At 44.3% G+C, this 24,199-nt stretch overlaps 1 protein-coding gene across 1 annotated transcript in view; it reads left to right on the top strand.

The window, feature by feature from the left end:
* Window positions 1-273: 273 nt before the first annotated feature.
* Window positions 274-24,199, top strand: part of LOC131206715 (gamma-aminobutyric acid receptor subunit beta) — a 53,275-nt gene continuing 29,349 nt past the window's right edge. Inside the window, exons 1-3 of the mRNA XM_058199385.1 lie at window positions 274-398; window positions 12,636-12,733; window positions 15,673-15,740. Coding sequence (XP_058055368.1) covers window positions 274-398; window positions 12,636-12,733; window positions 15,673-15,740 — 291 coding nt within the window. The remainder of the gene's footprint in view (window positions 399-12,635; window positions 12,734-15,672; window positions 15,741-24,199) is intronic.

The raw sequence follows: 24,199 nt of genomic DNA, 5'->3' as shown, positions 1-24,199 counted from the left end.
CTTTCGCTACGCAGCGTTACCATGAGGTGACTGCCATTGCACTACGGTCTGACACCACGAGGACTACGCAGTGAGGACTGTGGCCAAACGTCGTTCATCGTGCGAAGGCAAGTGCTCTAGCTGGCCGTGCCTTGGCGTGCCGCGCGTGTGTTCACAACCCGCCCGGAGCATCACGGAGCAGCAGCAGCAGCAGCACCAGCAACGAACCACGGTGTCGGTCGGACATCGACGTCGGAAGTAAGGAGCCATCCGCGGCAACCGCCAGCAGTCAACATGTCGCTAGCTCTCGAAGTGCCGCACGCGAAGAGCCCTTCGTTGGGTGTCCTCATCCTGACACTCAATTTGGCTCTGTTTCTGCCTCAAACTATAAATAGGACACCACCATATGTGCTAGCGGGGTGAGTATTCCGGCGGACCACAGGCCGCCGGGTCCTGCAAAGGGGTGCGGGGGGGGGACGAAACTTTCCTGGGCGTTGCTAACAATACCATCAATCGACCGATCGACCGAGTCGGTCAAAAACGAACGAACCGCCCCCCGGGTGACTGCGGTTTCAGTGAGCGGTGCGTGAGCGGTGGTGAGCGCGTGCGACTGTGAGTGCGAATAGTGAAAGACCCAGATTTTTGCTCACCCGCGTGAGATGTCAAGCAGGCCACGGACGGAACAGAACGGGAATTTGACAGCTCTTGGTATTGAGTCTCGTACAGCGGAGAGCTCGCTTGTTTACTAATCTTTCGCCCCAAATTCTTCCACAGTAAACATTTTGCGAAAGCCCAAAGTCATCATCTGATTAATGACACTAAACTTTCGCAGCTGTAGACTAGATGTGGTGGAAAGTTTGCCCTCTGACTGTGTTCAGAGAATTTATTTATTTATTTCGAAAATGAATGTTTGGCCATATGATCGGCCTTAACATTTGGTGCTTATGAACTAGGAGCGGACATGAACACATTGTTTTTAAAGCTAGCCACCGACACATTAAAATCAAATAAACTATAATTACTATTAAAGCTACGCATAACATTCGAAATTGGGTCATTGTTAGGCTGTCTTGCTGGTTGCGGAACAAGAAAGTCACGGTTTCGCATCGGCTTGGAAGGCGCGTAATTATGCGGGCCAATAGCTCCGCGGCGTCTATCTCTTCTTTTAGCAGCTTTGCCACGAATACACTTTGGGCCACTTTGCGCCTAAAACTAAGTGGTTGCAGTCCTAACAGTAAACATCGAGTTCTGTAGTCAAGATGAAAAGACACAGTACGAGAAAAAGACCTTAGTGCAACCCTAGTAAATTTACGTTGTACGGCTTCAAATTTGTTAATCCACAAAGCAGTATTGGGGCAACATAGAACGCAGTTAGTTTCCAGGACGAATCGGACAAACGATACATAAAGAGCTTTAAAACATGTTGGTTCACTAAACTCCTTGGTCAACTTAAGTATAAAACCTAACATTCTTAGCGCCTGGTTAACAGTTTGCTTAAAATGTGCGTTCAAATTGAATTTACTGTCTAATATTACACCTGGATTAACGTGGACATCGTGGAGATTAACGTGGAGATTATAATTAACCTGACTCTGACAGGGCAGGTTAATACCGTTCATAGCGCTGTTCAGCGGGAGGCACAGTGACGGGTAGGACCGTGGGCGCGGGTTGTCAAATGGAAGCGCCCAAGCCAACTAAAATGCCCGACGTACGTGTGCCACTTGTCGCTCAAGCGCTACTTTAAAGGTGCCCAATTTGGTGATCATGCAAGTGGAGAGCAGCAACGAATGCCAGGGTTTTGACAGAATACGAAATTTCAATCGCAATCAAACTTTCTCCGTGAGCCATCAATCGTGGAACCATGCTATGGCTTCACGTTCGCAATCGGCTGGCGTCAGAAAACACTTAACTCGTAATGCCCGTAATGCCAAGAAAGCTGCACTTTCGAAACCATAAACGGTAGGGTGCTCCATTTTGAGCCCGCAACTCCAACAACGTGAATGTAGGAACCAACACATCAACCCGCCCAGGAACCCCTCAATCGCAATAAACTCTAGGCTTGAACCAATGGCCAGTGGCAAGGGAACGGACCGGTCGCTGCCATATTATCGCGTCCATCGTTAGAGGGAACATAATATTTAACGAATTCGGAACACACAGGCAGGGGACAATGTGTTGCGGTTGTCCAATCAACCAACAACGCGTATGACAGGCGACCTTGCGAGCCAGCGCGAAAACTACTAACTTCCAGTCAAAGTTCTGTATGATCGAATAGGTGTTGTTACCCTTACTGTGTTGTTTTATATAAATTATAAAACCGATTAGGTTTTGAGCACTAGAATGCCACACTTGCTGTGTACGAAGAGTCGCATGGAGCACTTCGGTCTGCCGTATATTTTTCGAACACTTTACACTAAGGTTCACTCAACAGTGGGCCAGTTAGCCATTTTTCCATCGTAGCAATTTATGCTTGCCATGCACGCTGCTCGTCAGTTGATTGAAACACTTTATTGAAATTAATTCTGCGCCGATTGCCTTTGCATTGAGTTTAAGCAAGCAGCAAGGTAACGCATCCTAGTAGCAAAACGTTGCCAAACCAACACAAATGCCTGCCCGAGCGCTACTGGGTACCAAAGCGCCACGTAAGAATCCCCACTAGACACCAATACCAGTTGGCAACCGCCAGCATTATTGGTGCGAAAATAGGTCAGCAGTGGCAGAGAGGGCACTGGGTGCCATCCGTGGTCGATGAGGTCCCGCTGCTTGGATGTCTGCATTGAGGAAGGGGATTACGCCATAGGTAATAAGTTGCGGCGCAAGAAATGTAAACTCTCGAACGTGCGAAGCAGACTGTTGAGATCGGAACCGAAACAGTGTAGAAGCCGACCCAGCGCGATCATGGTTCGGGCAGGGAGGATCCGGCCAATGCAGTGAACACGTCAAACCTACCATTCAATCGGGCGGTGGTTTGTCACGTTCTAGCCGCAAAGAAAATGACTCCGCTGATGGCCGGCACTGCGAGTAGTGTTCCAGTGCTCTACGATCGGAACGGTCTCTCCCTTACGGGCAACAAATTTAAATTCATGACACCGTGCGATGAGGACACGCTTGAACTGGAACTGGGAACCGGGTCACATCTACGGACACGGACTTCACGGTAGCTCGCCTGTACTTATGCTTTATGCGAAGTGACAGATACTCTGCAGTCACGCCTGTAAGTCTTGGGATTTAATTCCCCTTCCCGGTATGTGAAACATCGATTTGACCATGTGAGGGGAGAGTAGCGTTTGGTTGCATACGTTCTTCGGCCTTCGTTTGGGAAATGAAACGAGTATGCTAAATAGAAATGGACCCCTGGGATTGCCCTGGACTGCCGCTGGTTCCATCCCGCAGCCGGTAACGCGGCCAATAATTTGGTTCCATTTCAGTTCGAGCTGGCGAGCAAATTAGCTTAACAGTTTTCCATCTGCTGGATCGTTTCGTCAACCGTGCTTTATGTCTCCGCTATGCTGCGCTATTCGGTAATCGTGACCCATGAGGAAAACCTATTTATGCATATGACTAGCGCAACCAATCACGCTACCGCCGTTCTGCGTTATTAACTGTACGGCAAATGGCTGAAGGCGTCTGCCCTGCTACAAATCCTGGCCCTGGTCACGAGCTACTGCAGCATGCCTCATTCCCAGCACGAATTACAGTCAACGTCCGATATTTACGAACACAGAGCGGCATACAGCGCTCGGGAAAGCACGATACCCAGGGTCAAGCCCCACGGGTTCTCCATGACCAGCATTACTTGGTCAGTCGGGCAGCGTTACTCTGTGCCAGTGGACCTTAAACGGCTGGTGAGCGATAAATAGCTACCACGAAATGCGAGCGCACGAGACGAGCATCGCGTGATGCGAAGCATTAGATCAACAATTTTGCATTTCTTGTCAGAATATTTAACTCTTGCACGCAGCTGGCCAAGGCACTAGCCGTACCATGCAACGCTGTGTGACAAAAGAATCGATACTCGAAAAAGGACCAAATGTTTCGTAAATTTAATTCCAAACATCCAAACTTTCCTTCGTAAGTCATAGGTGTGCTTGATAAAAAAAAAAATGTACCAAATGCTACTATGAACAACAAATCATACGGATTAAGGATGAATATTTATACATTTATTTCCGACAGCTTGTTTCACTATGGAGCTTGGGCATTGAGTTGATGAATAGAGAACGAAACTACAGCAAGAGTTCTCTCTTTATCTGTTTTATCTTCCGTCAGCTTTCGTCCGTTTCCTCTCCACTCCTTAACTGTACACCAAGGAGGTACTTGCGCATTAAAGCATACCCCTACAAATGTTGGATGCTGTAGGTGCTTATGTGAAAAAATTTACGTTCGTATCGCTGCCAGTTTGACCAGCATTTACTGAGCGCCCACAGCTAATATCGACCAAAACCTCCAAGGACCTGTTTCGTGCCATTTAGCCTGACCTACTTGACATCGTGCGAGTTAGCATCTAGAATGCGCTGGCAACGGAGCATCAGCACCGTGTGCTGTTGCCATAGTTCTCCAAGCAAGATGACAAAGCAACCAAACCATCGATTAACTGGAAGCAGCACGAGCCCGTGACCGTTAGGGGAACTGTGCATATCGCCATCCGAACCGTGTGCATTAAGCAGACATAATACCGGTCATGGCTTTAAGGGGAGAAACATGCACTTGAACGGGGGGAAATATTTTTAAATTATGGAGACACTTCAGCTTTTGATGGCTTCGTAAGGGCGCTAGTCTGCCCGAGACCCATGTGCTGTTGGAATGCAACATGCAAGCATCCCGAGAAGTAATACTTCAATTCTTTTTTCTGAGCCTAGGTTCAATTTTATCGTCATTGTATCATAAGTGCATCGTTGGTTCTATGGCGGTGCCTTTTTTACTCATGCGGCGGCGAGCACAATCATGCATCTATGTGCTGCAGCACACGTACCAAAGAAGAGATAAGCATAAGCCATGGAAAACTGCCTACCTCAGCTGTTGGCTGGTGCTCCTGGTGGGGGACTTGTAACTGATTTTGTTTGCACTCGCTAAATGGGTTGGATGACAGCACCAGGCAAGCCTCTCGAGATTCGTGTTGACCCTGCGTCCGTTACAGTCAGCAAACACAGCGGAAGGAGACTTCTCTGCTTATCTCAGCGAGCGAAAACATTATCGTTGCCGAGGGTGTCGTTCTTGAGAATATACTTTACATGCTATTCGTTAATGAATCGTGACGTACTGAAAATAGAACGTTAGGCCATATTACGATCGAACGGAACACATATTGTCGGGCACAGACGGAAGTGTTTTTCCGAAGCTGTTCAGCAAGAACCCTCTTGAAAATCACCCCTGATAAATATTGGACTGATATTAAACATCCCTATTCGCCCCAAGCTGACGAGCTTCATTCAGGACGAAAGTTTTTGGTATCTTTTTTCGAAGTTATTACCACGGATGGCGCCTCCATTAGATAGAGCAAGAGAGACAAGGCGTCTCCATCGAAATGCTACAAGTCTATCTGTGGGGCTACATCAAGCGTAACGTAATGATTTTGACATTAACGGTTAATGCCAAACTGCTGCGGCGCTGTCAAAACGTTTACGGCTCGCGCGAGGCGTAAACCCGAGCTTAAATACTTTTTGCATGCGCTTTGCTTACAAACAGAGAATAATTTATGTTTTTATTTGCTGGTATAGCAACAAAATCGGAAAAAACAGATAAAAAAATTCAGAAATCAATTAATTTCTCTTCTATTTCTATTTTCTTGGACCAAAAACACGAACGTAAACACGTTTCACGTTTCGTTTTTATATTTTTGCTGCCACACGAAGCGTAAACGTTTTGACGTTACAAATTAATTTTACGCTAGTTTTCACGCTTCGTGTAGCCGCCTAGTATTGCTTTCTGTGGCTTTCCAAGTGGCTTCCTTTTTGTTCGAACCTGTTTCTCCGTCACTCAATGATAGCATGCATGCTGCGGAGCAATGGAGTATGGCAGGCTGAACGCACTTAAAATAGAACCTTCCAGTACCTACAACTGCAACGATTGCTTGACGATGCTGAGCTTGCACCAGAAGCTTTCATATACTTCCTTCATATTCTCTAATGATAAATATTTATGTTATATATATGATATGTATGGATAGGTGTGTATTGGGCATGGGTATGTGTATACAAACCTTAACACATTTTCACGCTAGTAACTGGATGAAAAATAGTATAGACGTGGTACTGTAAAATAAAAATACGATGGAGGTGGTAAGCCGTCACAGCGGGCGTGAGGCGTTGTCCTGCAAAGTGGGTGAAACCAACGCAGTGTGAAATAATTGTTGATGCAGCGAACCGTTAAATTCTCATTATATTATGCATATTTGGCTTTTCCCTCGGATGTGCTGTACCTGACCGGATCCTACCCCGGCATATGTGGTACCGGTCCTCCATGTGCCCCGGGTCGGCCACATCAAATGCAATAGAAAAGAAGCACAATGCAAAGTCCATCCGGCGACTTTCGGCGGACTTTTGACTTCGAGTCTACGGATGGGGTTGACCGGGTTGGAAAAACTTGTTCACGATGCACTCGCCGTGATGCAACAGCGTGATTTCAACATGTTAATACAGTGCAAAGGAGCTCCAGCAGATCGAATATTCACTGTGCCGTGCAAATATTTTGAAACAATGCCAGAGCAAGTGCGGTAAAAGTTCTCCGTCTACATCTAACCTTAACTCTGCTACACGTGGTTGAATGGTTTAAAGAACGTCCTATCCCGCGGTTGAATCTCTGACTCTGATGAACCAAACCGGCCGAAAGGCAGCGAACGGTGCTTCAAAGAAATAAGTCCAGCTCGTCACACTGTAATTGAAATCTCGACTGTCGGTCCAATTAGTCCGCCCATCTTCAGAATAATCCGACGCTGCGCTTTAGAGGAAGTGATTGAAAATGAAAACTTGTTTGGAATGGCTCAGTTGTTTCCCTCTGCGTGTACTGATTTGTGGAATTTGCACAAAATTTCTGCCAAGAGCAGAAACTTTATAGACCGGTAGTGTGCTGTACAAGTTTGTAGACTTTGTAGGGCGCATAGATAAAGAAGATGACGAAGGTTTGTGGAAATGAGGCCGGAGAAGCAAACAAAGGTGTGAACGTATTTTGTGCGTGATTGGTGTCAAAGAAATGAAAGATTCTTAGAATAAGCTGGGTAGTAAAATTTTACTGTTTAACGTCCAAAAGCAGAGAGATTCGATTGAACATTCTGCTGGGGCGCCTTCCGCGCCCTGGAAGAATGCGTGCTCCTAGACGAATGAAAAGTCCTTTCGGTGCAGGTTTGATGTGTTTATCGTTATGTTTAACTAGTTTAACTTTGAACAAGTAGAACGAGCTCCCAGCCTCACAGGAGTTGAATTTAACTTCGTAGCAGCTTGCAGTCGCAAATTCAACCGCCCTCGTTCCCACCTGTCGTCATCGCTGTCGGTTTAGTAATGGAAGGCAGGTGCTCAAGTGCTGCATGGAAAAGCCGCCATGAACTTGATGCTGCACAAGATTGCTCTGCACCCACCGAAAGACGCCGAACAGTGGGCAGAAATATGCGACGGTGGAAAAATTAAGGAGACGCCAAATGGGTCCGCCGTGCGATGCTGTGTGATTAATGAAAACGGATTTGTTAGCACACCGGGGACGCTTGAAAATAATCAGTATTAATAGTTTGCTTCTGCTGCTCTGATTCACGGAACCAGACTGACGTAGAAAAAACGCACTAAATCATAGCTCGTGCCAGGCTCTGGTCGGCCTGTTGGCCGTAATCTGGCGCACGCCCTACAAGGAGAATTGTGGTTGAGTCACTAGCGCATTGAAAATGAGATGGATTTCTGTTTCGCGATTCCCCCGAGAGAATCGGTGGCAGATTGGGGTTGGGCTTAGTCTCTTGGAACCGGGCCCAGGGAGCTGCGCCAGCCATTTGCAATTTATTTCCTCATAACGACCGCCAGAAGGGTCAGAAAATGTACCTAAGGGGAAAAGACATTTCGCTTACGGGTTTAAAGCTTATCTGGGACATTTAGTCCCACGATAGATCTCAAAAGCTTGACACATAAAAAAACGATTACACGAATGAAATGCTGCTCTGCTCTAATTAATATTGCCACGGAAACTCTAGAGATGATGTCCAGTTGGCTCAAAACTTCAAATTGGCGTACCGTGGCTCGCTCTAAAAGCAGCATAAAAAGGCAATACGAGAAAGGGGACCGAGAAAACGCAGTACGCAAATTTCAATACAATTCTTTTCCCTCCAAACAAACCAGTGGATAGTTCCGGCCCATGGAAAGGCTGAACACTCAAAGGATGAACATCGTAAGAACCTCTTGAAAGGATGTTAGAAATAAGGTGGAACGGAGCGATTTTGGATCTTGTTGCACGAAACATGCGGCTTGAACGCGTTAGCCTACAAGCTGTGGCCGGCATTTTAAAACGGGTTCGAAACCACCCGGTGTCTTCAGGTACGCTTTTGTACGCTTTCGAAGAGACACTCTTTCAGAAGACTACATCACGCTGTGTGCTATTTTTCGAGCAAAACTCATCAAGTTGCAGTACGCAATATTGTCATACATCGTCTTTAAACACCATAACAAAACACGATACTCTGCTTTGAGGGTTTTGAGAAATTGAAAACTGGAATTAAAGAAAATGTGTTTCCATTGGACAGCACAAGCACTCTTTTTTCGTTCGGTTAAGATTCGTGTGGCACTTTACGGCCATCGAAGACAATTTGCGACATTTGGCTTTAATTTGTTTTGGGTCGTTCGCCCAATTCCCAACGAGCGCCCATTAATTCCCTCGCCCGAAATGGGGTTTGATTTGTGGTGTGCCGAAACCCGCCCCGAAAAGTCATAAATGTTCCATCGAGAGCTGGCCACTGGAAAAACTTTCCAAAGAGAAAACCAACCCCAGGCCAAACCCGCTGGCTTTCCGTGGAAAACTCATTTGACACGCTTTGGCACCATTCCCAATTACTCGACGAAACTACCGCTCAGTGATGATTATGTGTCGAGGGTTGGCGTGTGTGTTAGTGTGTTAGGATCGGTCTAGCAGTGGCCATCACTGGGTGGCCACAACCCCACACTTTGCACCCATTTGTAAGCTAATTTCAGCTCGAAACCTCGGCAAAAGTATGGCATCTCTGGCCGAAGCATTAGATACTCCGGGCACAATGAAAATGCAGGCTCCACGGCTCCGGACGACTGGACAGGCATGGGGATGGGCGCGGCTGCGGTGCGTCGTAAATTAAACCTTTTAAAGCAACGACACGGAACGGCAACCGTCCTGTAGGGCCGAAAGGCCGTCATCTGCACGGTGGTTTGCCCAACACTGACTCTATTTTTACGACGGAAATGGATCCCCGGCACTTCCTGCTTCCTCAAAATTCACACTGGTCCTGGTTGAACTATGAGTATTTGGCCCGCATCACGGGAAGGATAATTGCACGGAACCTCTACGGGAATACGATAGGGCATCAAAATGATCCCGAGCCCTTCGCAACAGCAACCCGATGCCTGGCACCAGCCCGGGCTTTCGGATCGATGGCCGATGGACTTCATCATTGCTGGTGCTGCTGAGTAGCTTCATTCCCCAGAGGCGTACACGCCATTCGCTCGGCATCTATCTCTGTGGCGGTTATGGTCTTTGGTGCGTTCGGCATAAATAATGAACGTAGACTAACCGCACGAGCCACGCTAGGGAAGAGGCCTCCTCCTGACCTTCCGTCAGCACTGTGTACTTTCAATCACGTCATCATAGTGCACGAAAGAGGGAACAAGTTAACACTCGTTCGACCGACCGTTGCGTATTGATAGCCCATTGATCTCGCGTCGCCGGAAGTACCCAACATGACGTGTGACGCTGCGGCGCTATCGACGGGTCTCTTTTTAAGGCACATGCCGAATATTTCGGACAACAACTGTGGGAGTTGAATAAAGTAGATCCGTAAAGTCTCTAAAATAAAACAGAACGCAAATAATAGTTACGAAACATAGAACGAACGTCACATCGAGCTACACCCAACACGGACAGTTTTAGTGAAGCAGCTCGGAACATCAAAAAACGGCCACCAGGAAAATCCAGGGGCCACATAATCATTACTCTCTGCATTTAGCGTTTGCGTAGGTGTGATGGTTGCGTGTACGAAGGTTGCATCGCTGTGTTGGTGGGTGCGTTGGAATTGACCAGATTTTCGGCACGACCTCGGTTCTCTGCGCTCACACTCTTTCTCTCGCTGATCGCCCCTTTTCTCTTTATGACTCTGCCAACAGCCAGGTCTATTCTCGTCTCTTCTAAACGAAAGGAACATGTTCCCGTAACCTGTTCGGCCTGTGTTTTTCCGTTGTAAAGGCAGAAAAACTTTGTTCTTGAGCGAACGGAAAACACTCAGCTACACGATCGTTATCAACAACAACTTTACGCAAAAGCTCCCGCGGTCACTCTTTACAAACGGCACTCTCAAGCTTGCCACTCGTATTAGTATTGCTTAGTATTTGTGGGGATTCGTTCTACAAAGAGATTGAGTGACACAAACGCGCAGATTAAGGAGAGAGAGAGAGAGAGAGAGAGAGAGAAAGAGCACTATGCGCAAATTGTATCTTTACACTTATGTGCAAAACAATCTGTGAGAGAGAAAGCGATGAATACAGAGAAAGAGAGGGAGTATTTCGCGAGAGAGTGATGAAAACGAAGAGAGACAAAGCGTGCGGTAGTGGAGAAGGCAAAAAGAAACAAAAGAGTCGCAGTGAACGAAAAAATCGTAACAATAAAGGACTTCTCGACAGAGTCATCCGTTTCCAACGCATCGATGGGCGGTGAAGGTCCCCTTTTAATACAATCACCGGTTCACGGGATTTAAAAAAAATAATTTACGACGTTATCCTGAACCGAACGGTTCCTACAACGGTATTTATCAGTGTCGTAAGCATTGTGCGAGTTGTATGCGTGTAGAACCAAGCTGGAGCGTACGTAAATGGTTGCCAGGACTGTGCGAATACCTTTTCGACCAGGATACTCTTTCACTTCAACAGCTTTTGTTTGCACCCACCTTATAATGAGAGTCCCGGGATAAAGGTTGTAATCCAGGCAAGGTCAGCTCGAACCGTAATTTTGGTCTGTAAGTTAACACATGCGATAGCGTTAATGTTAATCAGAACCAAACGCAAGAGAAGAAGTATGCATTCAAACTCGGCCGTTTGATCGGCTTGAGTGGACCACTTTGAAAAACTGAAACAACCGTGTCCTTTTTGATGAAAGTTCAACATGCGCGCTCTTAGCATTGCAGTCTTAAGTAGTTAAGGATGAAAGTGTCCAAATGACTGGTCGGAAAATGAATGAAATGAATGGTCTTTCTAACAAGTCTGGCAAGTTTGGCCGCCATTGGCCATTGCCGCCAAATGTTTTACTCTGGCTATGGTATCATATGCGGTCGTGAAATCGATGAAGAGTGAGATCTTGAAAGCAGTATTCGGTTAGGCAGAAAAAATTGCAAAATGGTCTTGTGACAGGGTGCATTGCGCTGATGAAAGAGGATGTTTTTCTTCTGCAAACCGGGTCTTGTTGCATGATTTTTTTCTTTCAGTTGGTCTAAAAAGTTGCAATAATAATCTTCATCTATTGTTTTATCAGTTTGCAAGTAATCCGTTAACAAAATTCTGTTCGCATACCAAAAACCTGATGCTAACACCTTTTTGGGCGATTTCTGGACACGAACTCGTTTTGGAGACGATGAACAAGGTCCACAACGCTCTTTAGCCTTTTGCTTTGATTCAGGATCATAGTGATAGACCCAAGTCTCATCCATAGTGATGATTCAATGAACGAAATCCACGTTATCCTTTCGAAAAACTTTTTCTTTCTAGGTGGCCTTAACTATTAAGTTTTATGTTGTGAGATGCTACCGCTTTTGCAACATTTTCTCATTTGAACGTATCGTTTGGTTCATATTCTGGTAGTCTTTTTTCTTCTCACGACTCTTTCAAACTCCTCGCCCTCAATACTTCTTGGCCACAGTTCCCTGGGCCTGGTAGCGATCAAGTTTTTTAAGGAATGGCCATATTTGTACCTAATGAACATTAGAACACTTCTCCCATAGCAGTTTGCATGACAATCATAAATTAAACCAATCAAACTTAGATTATGATACGAGCAAAAGTTTGGAAACTTTTCAGAAACCCTCGTGTACGCCTACCTGAATGATAACTCATAACATTATATCATTGTCATTAAGTTCACACACCGCCAGCACTCATACATCATCTCATTTTCCATCTCCACGAAATTTGCTCTCGTGATGGGAAACATTATGTTGGCCGTTGGCCGATGCCCGGGGTGGAATTCTCGAGTAGCTTGGTGTAGGTGTGCGATTGCGGTGGGCATGAATCACGTAACGTGTTCCCAACGGGCGATAAAGTTTCGAAAAGGACGAAAGTTATTCTGCCGAATGAATATGTCACACGCCACCGAGTTGAACTTAAACTTTTTGCTTCTACAATTCATAATATTTGCTTCCGCTTTGGCACGCAAATACATTTATCAGTAATGACTGAAGAAGCGATTAGACAAGAATTGAACGCGCTCCTCTAACACTGTTCTCTTTCTTTACCTTGCAGGACCGGTGGAGGCAGCATGCTGGGTGACGTTAATATATCGGCCATTCTCGATTCGTTCAGCGTTGGTTATGATAAAAGAGTAAGACCGAACTACGGAGGTAAGTACTGCCGTTGCCATGGCCGTTGTCTCGCCACCAGTCTGCTCTTGCCGAGCTTCGATTCGTCTCCCTTCGTCGTTGTGTTGTGCCGTTACTGTCAACGTGGGGAATTAAAGAAACAACAGATCAACGCAAATCGATGCTACTCTGCCACAGCCTTGTCGTGTTCTTCCCATACGTCAGAATCGTTATTTTACGACCCTTCGGCTTTCAATGCCCCTGTTCCAGAAAAACGTCCCACTGAGTTCTCCATGTCGGAAAGCTTCTTTTCGCACAGCTTCGCATCGTCTAACATGCCAGCAGAGATGGTTTCTTCCAAATAGCTCCAGTTGCCCGAAATCCACGCACTTGCAGCACGCTCAAAACACTACCGAGTGATTCCTGCGACATAATGGCCCACCTGCCCAATCGACCTTGTCAAATCGTCCTGAAAAACAGCATAAAAGCGAAAGTGGAACGATTCCTTCTGCCGAAACAAGTATCTGTACTTGATGATAGTAGATCGGCTGCAGAGAAGCCAAAACGCTAACAATTCGTGAACATTCTAATTCTGCGGCAGGAAATGAAACTCTGGTGTCTCTCTTTTTTATTGCCGGAAACGTGTCGTCCAACCAAGGGGTTCCCATATTGACTGAAGGATTTGACTGCGGGACATTTTTTATCTGTGTAGGATGTTATCAAAAGAGAAAGCGAACGGCTAGAGCTCCAGCTCATCCAACAGACTACACAAACTATGGAGCACTTTACAGAATGTTTCCGTGATGTTGAACAGTCCCGGCTCCCAAAACAGGCACTTCTGGCAAGCACTGTAATATCGAAAGCCGTGCATACAGCAAACAGTGTATGACAAATAAGGAAACTCAAGAACAGGTGCAGTCCTTGCACCGGACTCGACGCGACTGTCTTTCCCGCTCTGCAAAGGCTCCTAACGAAACTAGCCAAAATCAAACGTCTCCGCCATACACAATCGTATTAAACGCTGGAAGCGGAAAAATGAGTATTCCCGAAAAAAAGCTGTTATTGTGTACCGCAATCTGTCCCACACACAACTAACGTGAGCCAAGTGGCCGCCCCGATGGAACAAGGCCAAGAAGTAGGTCCCCGATCGAGAGCACAAGTAAAGCCCAATAGCGGCTCTCGAAAGCGTTTGTTGACTGAAAACTGATACCGAAACACTGGCACTGGCCTCCGCTGGGAAGGGGTTGGAGCAAAACAACGCTTATTGTTTGGCTCATGGACGCTGAAAGTCAGCCAAAGACACGGCGAGTGGGAAAACAGGGAACGGAAAACACAAAAGTGGCAAAATACATTTCGTCGGCCTCACCGGCACCGGAACCGACACCAGCGTAGTATGCTGGCGTGTTTGTTTTAATTAATTTTTCTGTTTTCCCCAACGACACAACGGGCACGGATTCGAAGCGGTTCCGGTTGTGTGCGCAACGCGGAGCCTTGTGTGCGGGGGCCGATTTTTTGCTCAATCGTTTCTCCTTTTTCGCCATTTTTCCGACCCAGGCCAAGCTGTCGAAGAACCTCGCGCTCGCTCTCTATATCGGGAAGCTCTCGTGTTCCACTCTGCCGCATAGCTGGCTCCCGTGTTTGTGTTTAAGTAATGGAGTAAGCAGCGTTGGCTTTATGGAGTCACCTGCTGGGGGTTCGCCGGGATTACAATGGCAAAATTAAAGCTAACCGTCGCCATGTTTTGGTGTTGTTTGGTTGGTGACCGCTCCGACACTGTGTTCCTCTCGGTGCAAGTATCGTACCACATCGCGTACGTTTTGCAAATATCTTCCTGCCTGTGTGAAGAATGCCAGCAGCGAGTTCGCTACCGAAAGGAACACTCCAATGCATAACCGAACCGAATCGGATTGGGCTCATCGCGGTTAACGTTGAGCAACGTTCACACTCTCTTACACCTCAGATGGGCAAGGTTTCCGCGATATCGATACGATTTTTCCCATTTACTTGGTGCCATCATTCTTTCCTTCCTTACGTTGACCGGTATTTGGAATTCACCGTCATCTTTTGATGATATATCCGTTTTCCTCAGGGCGCTCGCATAAAGCATCAGGCGCCTCCATCGGAGTTCGATGTTCGTTACGGTGTATGTGTGATCGCATTCTTCTTCTCCTTTTTTTACTTCCGTTTTTCACCATCCTCCGACTCCGTAGTTTATCGGTTTGGTAACGATAATTACAGAATTATATAGTCATACTTATCGCATTTGGGATCCGGCATCTCCTTTTAACGAGAGATGTATCCTTTTTCAACTCCAAACCTTAAACATACTGAGGCCTACAACCCATCGGTTGGCGCTTTGAGTGTGTCCCTGTGTGTGCCTGTGTGCGTGTGCAAGATACAATCGCAAAACCTTCGTACTGAAGGGCGCGTCAATCAGACATCCTTTGGACGGAACGTAAATCTGTTGGCAGGCAGATCGGTTTATTGTATGCATTGTCGTTTTTCTTCTTGATTCCTTTTATTTTCCTGTTGGTTCAGTATCGCTTCACCCTCTTTAACATTGTGAGAATCTATAAATGGCTTACTGTTTTCGAGCTGATTTGTGTTTTCGTGAACATTTGCGGCGCAAACATGAAACAATCGTGCCTTCCTCTACTGGACGACGCGAAGAAGCACACGAGGTGTTTCCGCCCAGCGGTCACGAACCATAACTCGAGGGCAAACGTGTACTCGATGCTGCAGTGAAAACACTTTATTCTTTCTTCTTCTTCCTGGTAAACAAATTATGTTGTGAATGACTAGCTATTTTCGAATCCTTCAGCTATAGTATTATCTCTTCCCCATCTGTATCGTATCGACTTCCAAGGGCAGCGAATCCTTTCGTCCTTGAACCCTTTTAATGCTACTCGTTCCGTTGTTATGTTTCATTTTTACATCTGATGCATTGCGTTTTCTTCTTTGCCACACTATCCGTGTTTCAGGACCGCCGGTCGAAGTGGGAGTCACCATGTATGTGCTGTCTATCAGTTCGCTGTCTGAAGTTAAAATGGTACAATTCATATGACTACGTACCTTTCTCTGCAAAGAGTATAATACTACATCCTTAACCCCTGTCCCTCGTTTGTTTTACGTTTTCGATTTACTTAGCGCGACTGTTAGTTGGTAAACCCGTTCTAAACATCACAAATCCAAACAAAACCTTTCCCAAAAAAGTTTAAATAAATTTTATAAATTCAACTAAACGCCTTTCTTGTAACCATTTTGAAGGGTTTTTTTTGTGTTTTCTGTTTCGTGTCACTGTGTTTCGCATTAAGCTGGACATGTTTTTGTTTTTTGTCACCACATTTAATAACATCACGTCATGATTTTATGTTCTACGCTACGGTAACGAGCATTCATACGTTCGATTCACACCAAATTGTCTGGTTTAAGCTCCTTCCGGAATGTGGCACTGGCGGCAACCAGACATTGTTGTTGTCAGAGTTTTGAGGTTGGGTAAAGCATTATATAAAGCATAAAGTATAATAAAGCATTTTTTCAAACACTTTCTTGGTCACCAAACACTTTCGGTCGTATGATTGTTAGTTTTCCTCCAAGCTTCCTTCTCATTCAACGTTCACAAATCAAGCATCCGTCATTTATTTTCTTTTTTCACAACAATGCTTTCTGCCGCAGCCAACGATGAGTGTTACAGTCAATGCGATGAAACATGTGCTGCCGGACGATTGAACTGTGATGTTTATTAAAAGTCAACAATTTAGTCAGTATATTAGAATATTTTTGATAGATTGGTTAGAGATTGCCTCTATAGGAAAACAGCCCGATTCATTAACGATCTTGTGCTACAGCTCCGTAGTTTCCACTCTTTGCCCTTCGGTATGGCAGTCTCTTCACATTGTGCGTCTTGTTCCTTGTTGTATGTCACAGCACCTTCTTGTACTCAACAACACACGCAACTACACATACATACATCCGATAATTGATATCACACTAGCTTCAATCTAATATGCACTAACCACTCGTACGTAAAGTAGCACGTATCCAAAAAACTACTAAAAACGTACTCAAAAACTAAACCGATGGAGAAGTGGGTCGATACCGTTTTCTTCTATCGTACAGATACCAAAAATGGAAGCTTACATTCGTGTTGAATGATTCTCGACACGCACCAATATGATATCAAGTGTGATGAGTGCATATACCTTAATTGCCACACTAAATTGCAAGCCTCATATCTGCTAAAAAACTTTTCTTAAACACAAATACTTTAAGGTTCAAGGTCCTAAACTTTCTTGAACGCATACATGCACAGAACACACAAATATGAATAAATATTTTACACTTTCCTTGAGGGTCACTGTATCCGTAGGGTTACGAGTAATGGAAAAGATTAACACTGCCTCCGTTAAATTGTTGTTTCAAACTTTTGTTGAGTTAGCAAAACAGTGCCTACAATTTTAAACCAATACATTCGATTGGATTCTTTTTTTCCAATTTCCTATAAAAACCTGAAGAAAGTGTAGCAACAAAAATACAGAACAAAAGTAGCCACAACTAGCCAAAGAATTGACGCAACGCCAGCCGAACCCGGACCGAGAAACTGAAGGCTAGCTGAGCTGAAGGTTTTGGAATCATAATATGGAAGTCCCCTAACGTTCGCATCTTCGTTGTAGACCTGTCAGTGTTAATCTTTCCCCTTTCAACACTTGCAACTGAAACTCTGTCGCAGACGGAACAAGCAGTCCCGCAATGGGCAACCAACATACCTCACCACACCAGATCCTACTCAGCTCGGACCACGCACAGGCACTTCCTGTTCTGCGGATGGAAGCGAAAACGGTTGCCCGTTGTCAACACTCCGGCGATTTCGGTCAATATGTCTTTAGAAGACCACTGCCAGTGATGAATGGCTTCCCTTCAAACACTTTCAGCGGTTGCGTTTTTCTTAATCAACTAGAGTACAGCCAAAAACAAGACATGTTTGCTACCGAGCTTTGAACAGTTCCAAACCTTGGACCTTGTGTTCTATGGCCAAGCAGTTTTGTCAGCAATCAACGAATCTTACACGAATCTCTTAGTTCCAATACTGAACAAAACCTTGTACTGTACTACTTCGCCAGGCCACAATCCTTTCAACAACAGCAGGCCGCTATCGTGTCAGGGTGTGTAATCCTTTGACGCACTCTCGTCGGTTTTCGCCTCGCGAAATGTTTGAACGATGCAGGCAGCGAATTTTCAAATAAAAAAAATGTTATGAAACACAATTCCGTAAACGTACGGTATTTGAATGATAATGTTGGTGCGAATAATAATGAATAATAATAATGGTGCGCTGTTGACGCTAAACGAACAGTAACATCATCACGGCGCCACTATTGATCAGTCTCTTTACTGATACAAGCGCATTAGTACTGTTTTTATGCTTTACTTTCGCATTTATTTGCGTTTCCTAGATTCCTTACCGTTTTCCGTCACATTGGCGTCCTGAGTGATTTCGACGAGAGGTAAAGCGCTAATGATGCCCTTCCTGTTGCTGTGGGTGCTCAGTGGCCCGAGAGTGGTGCAACATTTATTACCGCCCGGGTCGTTTTTCTCATCTAGAGCTGCCCGTAAGCGATCCTAGTAACCAACCTCGTATAACCCAGGCAACCTGAGCCATTTAGCGGTACGCTAGGCATCCATTCGGGAATGGGTTTATCCAGAGCTGTCAAGGACCTGTACCACTCTGGTTTCCGATTTTCTTTTTTTATTTTGTTTGTTTTATGGTGTTCAAGAAGCTCTCCACTACTCCTAAAGTGTCTTTTCCTTATCCTACTTCTTTCCGTTCCACCAAGAGGCCTACATTCTCGCCGTTATGGGCGTTTCCTAACGCACACTCACTCGCACACGAAGTAACGTTTACAGCGAAAAGCAATACAAAAAGTAACACAAATTCAACGACGAACGGCTGCCTTTCTGCAACGTGCCCAATGAATGGTTTTCAGATAAGTTTTGTTTCCAACAATCTTCGGCCGGTTTTATTGTGGAAGAGAGTAACACAACAATTTGCCTACCAATCGTGCTCTATCAGTGCCATGGAAATTGCCACCACCAACAGTGCTATAAGCGATTTGAAAACAGTTTTGAGAGCCCCTTTTCTGAGTTTTTAATGTTGGAAATGTGTGATATTTTGTTTAATTTACCAACTTATTGTTTTAACTACTTTTAATATTTTTCTTTCTTTACGCAGTTCGATCTGAGTTCATAAGTTTGGGCAGGAACAAATAATTTATCATAAACCGTAAATTTCAATTGTAATTCATTCGTCAAACGGATAATGCTGCTTTGCTAGCAATTATTCAATTAAGCGTGTAGGCGCTGTGGATCTTCCAACCCTTGCAATCAGACCGCTATAAGTTGGTATAAAACATTCTGACAAACATCTTATTTTTTATATTTTCAAAGTTTTTTTAAACTGTTGATAAGATGTTAGCCTGAAATTCAATCTTTTGTCAAACAATACCTCATGTTCATTTCTTATGGCGGTTCAACAGCACTAATTATTGCAATCTGATTCTATAGCAGATGACAAAAACACTACATCCTGTTCTGTCTCATTTCCTCAGTACGATTCGATAAATTTAAGTTCTCTTATCTAGAAATTTCGCACCCCAATAATGCATTTTTGAAGTTTAGTTTATATATTCGTTCGAGAATATAGTGTTCTTCGGTTGTATTGCTCCAACAATCCATCTGATCAACGAATTTTGGAAAATAGTTCATGCTTACTCCTGGCCTCACATTTTCCTCAACTTTCTCACTCTCACGCGCCAACTATCAAACATATCTGTCACTGGCCATGGAAATATCTTGGAAATGATGTTTGTCGCTATGTATCTAGTCCTCTTCCGTCTTGTCCTACCCATGCTAAGCCCTTAGACTTTCACGCATCGCAGTTACGGAACTGAATTTTGTTTGGATTATCCCAGCATTCGAAGCATTCTTGCCGTTACTTTCTCGAAGTCTTCTTCCCCCAGTCTTGGATATCGAAAGGGGCAGTAGCACTTTCCAGTGATTCGACTTATCGCTGTAGTTTGGCCTTGGTTTTGATTGCTCACCTGTCTGCCGTATTTTCCTGTCACGATGTCTGCCCAAAATTTTCCCCAACCCCCGAGTGCAGAAAATTAAACGCAATCATTCAAATTCATTTCGAATTGCAAACTTTGTTCCAGGTCCCCCCGTGGAGGTTGGTGTTACAATGTATGTGCTGAGTATCAGTTCAGTGTCGGAAGTGCTAATGGTACATAGAACAATGCCCGATCTTTTTAAATGTCTATTCGTTCCCAGACCGTTTCCCTTATCACCCAATTTCCTTGCGCTTGTCTGGACAAGACAAGGGCAGTAATGCTATTTCAAAATTGTTTACTGATGCAAGAAACATTACTCTTTTAGTAATACAATAAAAATTAACATGTAAGAAACGAATAGCTAAATAGCCATATTATATATTTATAGTCAATCAAACGAACAGGCAAAAAGACTGCTTCTACACACGTCAGTATCATCAAAGACATTATCAAATTGGCAACTGAATGTCGGATGGTAGTCGGAGTTTCGCCAAAACCCAGTAATGCTTCTTGATGCTAATGACGGTGAAGTCGTTAAATGTTCAAAGTCCATTATAGAGCACCGGGCTGTGCCTGTCTGATACCTTTCTCCAGCTGTCTTTCATTATCTCTCGCGCTGTCTTTGTGTCTCTTTATCTCTGTCTTACTATCTGTCTGTCTTTGTCTTTACCTCTTTATCTCGTTTTCTTTTCTGATTATTGTTTCCTAACATTTTGTTGTCTATTGAGTGTTTGCATATATCATATCAGTTATGAGTGTGTTAGTCGGAATAATTTGCGTTGCTATATCAATTGTGCCAAACAAAGGGAATGCAAAACATCATCGACGAAACTTTCCTAAACGACGTGCTGTGTGTTAACAATAACATTTTTCCCAAAAATGCAAAGTTGTACGTATGTATGAACAAATGTTTAAAGTTCGGTTTTCAACGCTGATTACAAAACAGCTACTGAGACACACAATCAAACCGATAGGATGTTACTAGCAAAGCAAAGCGCTTGAACCGTAGTCCTATTAACTATGAACCGACGACTGTCGTATAAAGTGCACTTTTCTGCATTTAGTAATATTTCAGTTGTTTTAGATTTTTCATTGTTCTTCGCCGTTTGCTTTGGTTTCTAACGTTTAAGCTATTTTCCATCCCGGTTCATAACCTCGTAAAATATTAGTCGTTGCCTATCGAATGCCTTTATTGAAAACTGTGCGTCATCTTAAAGGCTTAAGCTTAATTTTATGAGCTTGCATGACAGTACTTCGTGCACCATGCACTGTCCATGGAACTGATACTCTATGGTTGGCCTTTTCCACTATGCCTGACAAGAAGCTTAACATGTTTTTGAAGGTCAAAAATCAGAGAACGCTCTTCCCCGACTGTCGAGATATTCTTTACTATTGTTAATGCAACAATACCCCGACACAGAATCAACATTTACATGCTTTCTGTGTTTTTACTCGTGTTCGCTGTGTGTGCGTATCTGTGTATGTGTGTTATGTGTATAATGCTTCGTTTTGATATTCAGTTGCCTCTTTCGTTCCTACTTCAACCTTCTCGCAGTAACATATCTTCCCATGTTTCTTGCGTTTGTTGGAAGTGAACACCAAATCGCTAACCACTGACCGGTGTGCAGGGTGGACGGGAAGTTCATATACTAGTCCGAAACTTCTCGGTCTTGAACTGTGCCCAACTAACTCGTGGAAGAATCCCAAACTAACAGCGGCCACAAAAGTGACTGCCGTTGACGACCATGAAGAAACGTAGACTCAAGACCATGGCTTTCCATGGACCTTCTGCCGATCGGTTTCGTTGTGATTTCCATTGGATTTGGTTTTTACGGTTTGTCTCTTTTGTTTGCGTCTCACAACCCTGAATACGTCGGTTGTGTGCATGCGTGTTTTGTACTCGTAACACCATTGGTAACGATCCTTCCGTCATATGCCGTCCATCATCTACGTAATCCCGTGCGGGTTGTTTTATCTATTCAACTCTAAATCATCATCGCGCTCGCTCTTATACCTCTGACTCTCCTGTTCACCATCACTCGAAGCAGGCATTTACTTCTGTTAACCAGAAATCGATGAGTTGATTACTACAACATAACACAGAACAGTGCTTGACTTATGTGCGCCATCTTCGTTTGCTTCCAAACCAATTTGTCTTTCGTTTGATCAGTTTACAGCCACTGAAAAAAAAACATAACCGAGCCGCCGCCGTTTGTTCGTCTCTCTTGATACCACTGTCTCTCTGCGCGAGATTCTCGAATTTCTCCTTTTTATATTTCAGTTTATTCTTTTTCATTGATTACCTGAGGTAGTGCAGAAGTTGTTGCTTCCTTCTAGATTGACTTAGCGGTTCCCCTTGGAATTGCCATTTTTATAGTTTCTACACGAGCCTCAAATGTTCGATGTATTATTATTTCCATGTAATATTCTGATGGCTCTCGATGCTGTGGACATGTACCACTACGAATGAACATAATGCTAGAACTTTTTTGAATCTCCATTTTCGTTTTATTGCCAAACTATTCATTCATCATTCTCTGTCTATATATCACGTTGTCGCCGTAAAGAGTTTTATGCTATGTAACTAAAAATACTGTCACCTCAAGACGTGACCAAAATTTGTTTCGTAATACTACACTCTCGTTTCACTGTTACTGTAGTTGAACTGCAGCCGAAAGCTGATCTCTGGTTGGTTATTTACGAATTTCTTTTCTGGAATGGCACGTTCGTTCTGGAGAACTCGCAAAAAGTTTTACTATGCAATAGTTGTTAATGGTTTTTGTTTCATTGACGTTAATATAAGGGGAAAGAGTGTTTCCATATTGAACTAAATTGGTTTTCTGAAAATATTGACAATCAGTTTCATTTAAAAACAAAGTTCTAAGCTAAGCAGAAGCAGAACAAAGTTCTAACTTCTAAGCAGATTTTTATCTAAACATAAAAGGTCCTTACAAAAAAGCAACAAAAAAGCATCATATTTTAAAAGGCATTAAGCAGTTTAGGCACTTGTGGAACTTTGAGTAGCAATAATTGCAGACATACTACTGCAGAAATGCTCTCAAATTAAAACACTCGTTCTCAAATCGATGTGCATTTTATCTTCACTTTTGGTGGATTCGTACTGTACTTCTTGCTATATTTTGAATATCCGAATATCAACGTTATCTATCTTTTCGTACTATATCTACGGTCGTGTGACCTTCTCAACGAGCAGCAACTTCGGAAAAAACTTAATGAGCTATTTGTTAAAAGTAGCCTATTTGCGATTTACAGCAAATTTGCAACCATTTTGAGGCTCTACCTAATGCAGAGGCAAATTAAGAAACTTAAGCAATAATAGTGCACTGAACAACTGCAAATGCGATTTTCTTGCAAATGCGATTTAAAAAGTTCCATGAGCGAACGATTCAGAAATCAGAAGTTTAGCGAATTATAAACGTTTGCTTTTTGTGTTTAGTTTCGATTATGTTTGTTTACGGAAACTATTTCTAAATTTTCTGCCTCGTTTTTTGAATTGTTTCGCGTTGACAAGCTGGCTTCTGGGTGTTGTGCGCAAGCGGAGAAGAAACAATTCAAACAACTAGCGAACAAAATGGCTTCCAAAGCTGCGCTGCGATGAATCGTGTGGCCTCGCGGAAAGGTAGCAACATCGGTGATCGTTGACTGCTAAACTCTGTCCTAGCCCACAACCAACCTGTCATCGGCCGTTAGCACCTCACAAGGACTGGGGCTCGCTAGCAAAACGGGTGGTGGAATGCGTTGTCGTGTGCGTGTGTGTGTGCGTTCTGTCTTGAATTATAATATCGCTTTTATTACCCAAACTCGTCCACTACAACTAACAATAAACCTATACTATAGTTGTATTGAATAGCTCTGATTCCTTCGCCCTTTCCCATTCCTCGCCAAACCCCCGTACAGCCGTTGGCCGGCTTGCCTTCGTCAACCGGCGCCCGCCAGGTACAGTACTTCAACTTGAGCCACCCACAGTTCCTCAACATGCCCTTCGGGTCAAAGTGCAGTCCACTACAACGCGGTGGAATAGATGAAGAACATGCTTCTCAAAGCAACACTTTTGCATCGCTTCTGCTGCGCGAGTAAAGAATGTGTCCTGCCAAACCCCTATCAACTGGGACTAGGGAAGAATCGTACACTAGAACTCGTTTCAAACCCTACTAACAACACACATTCTATCGTTGTTTCTATTTTCGGCTAACGGCGTGTGCGTGTAAGTTTGTGTTTTATTCGTTCCCGATAGGTCGTTTACCGTTTTTTCGCCAATCCTTGAGCTTTGTCATGGGTCAACGCGTCAACTGTAAGAGACGTGAGAAAGCTGTATAACCAATTTATTTGTCGATACTCCTCAGAAAGACATTACATAACCCCACCAAACCGCATTGTTTCG

The sequence above is a fragment of the Anopheles bellator genome, chromosome 1 (assembly GCF_943735745.2).
Source record: "Anopheles bellator chromosome 1, idAnoBellAS_SP24_06.2, whole genome shotgun sequence".
NCBI lineage: Eukaryota > Metazoa > Arthropoda > Insecta > Diptera > Culicidae > Anopheles > Anopheles bellator.
The sequence above is the reverse complement of the archived record's forward strand: the minus strand, read 5'-3'. Positions and strand labels throughout refer to the sequence as shown.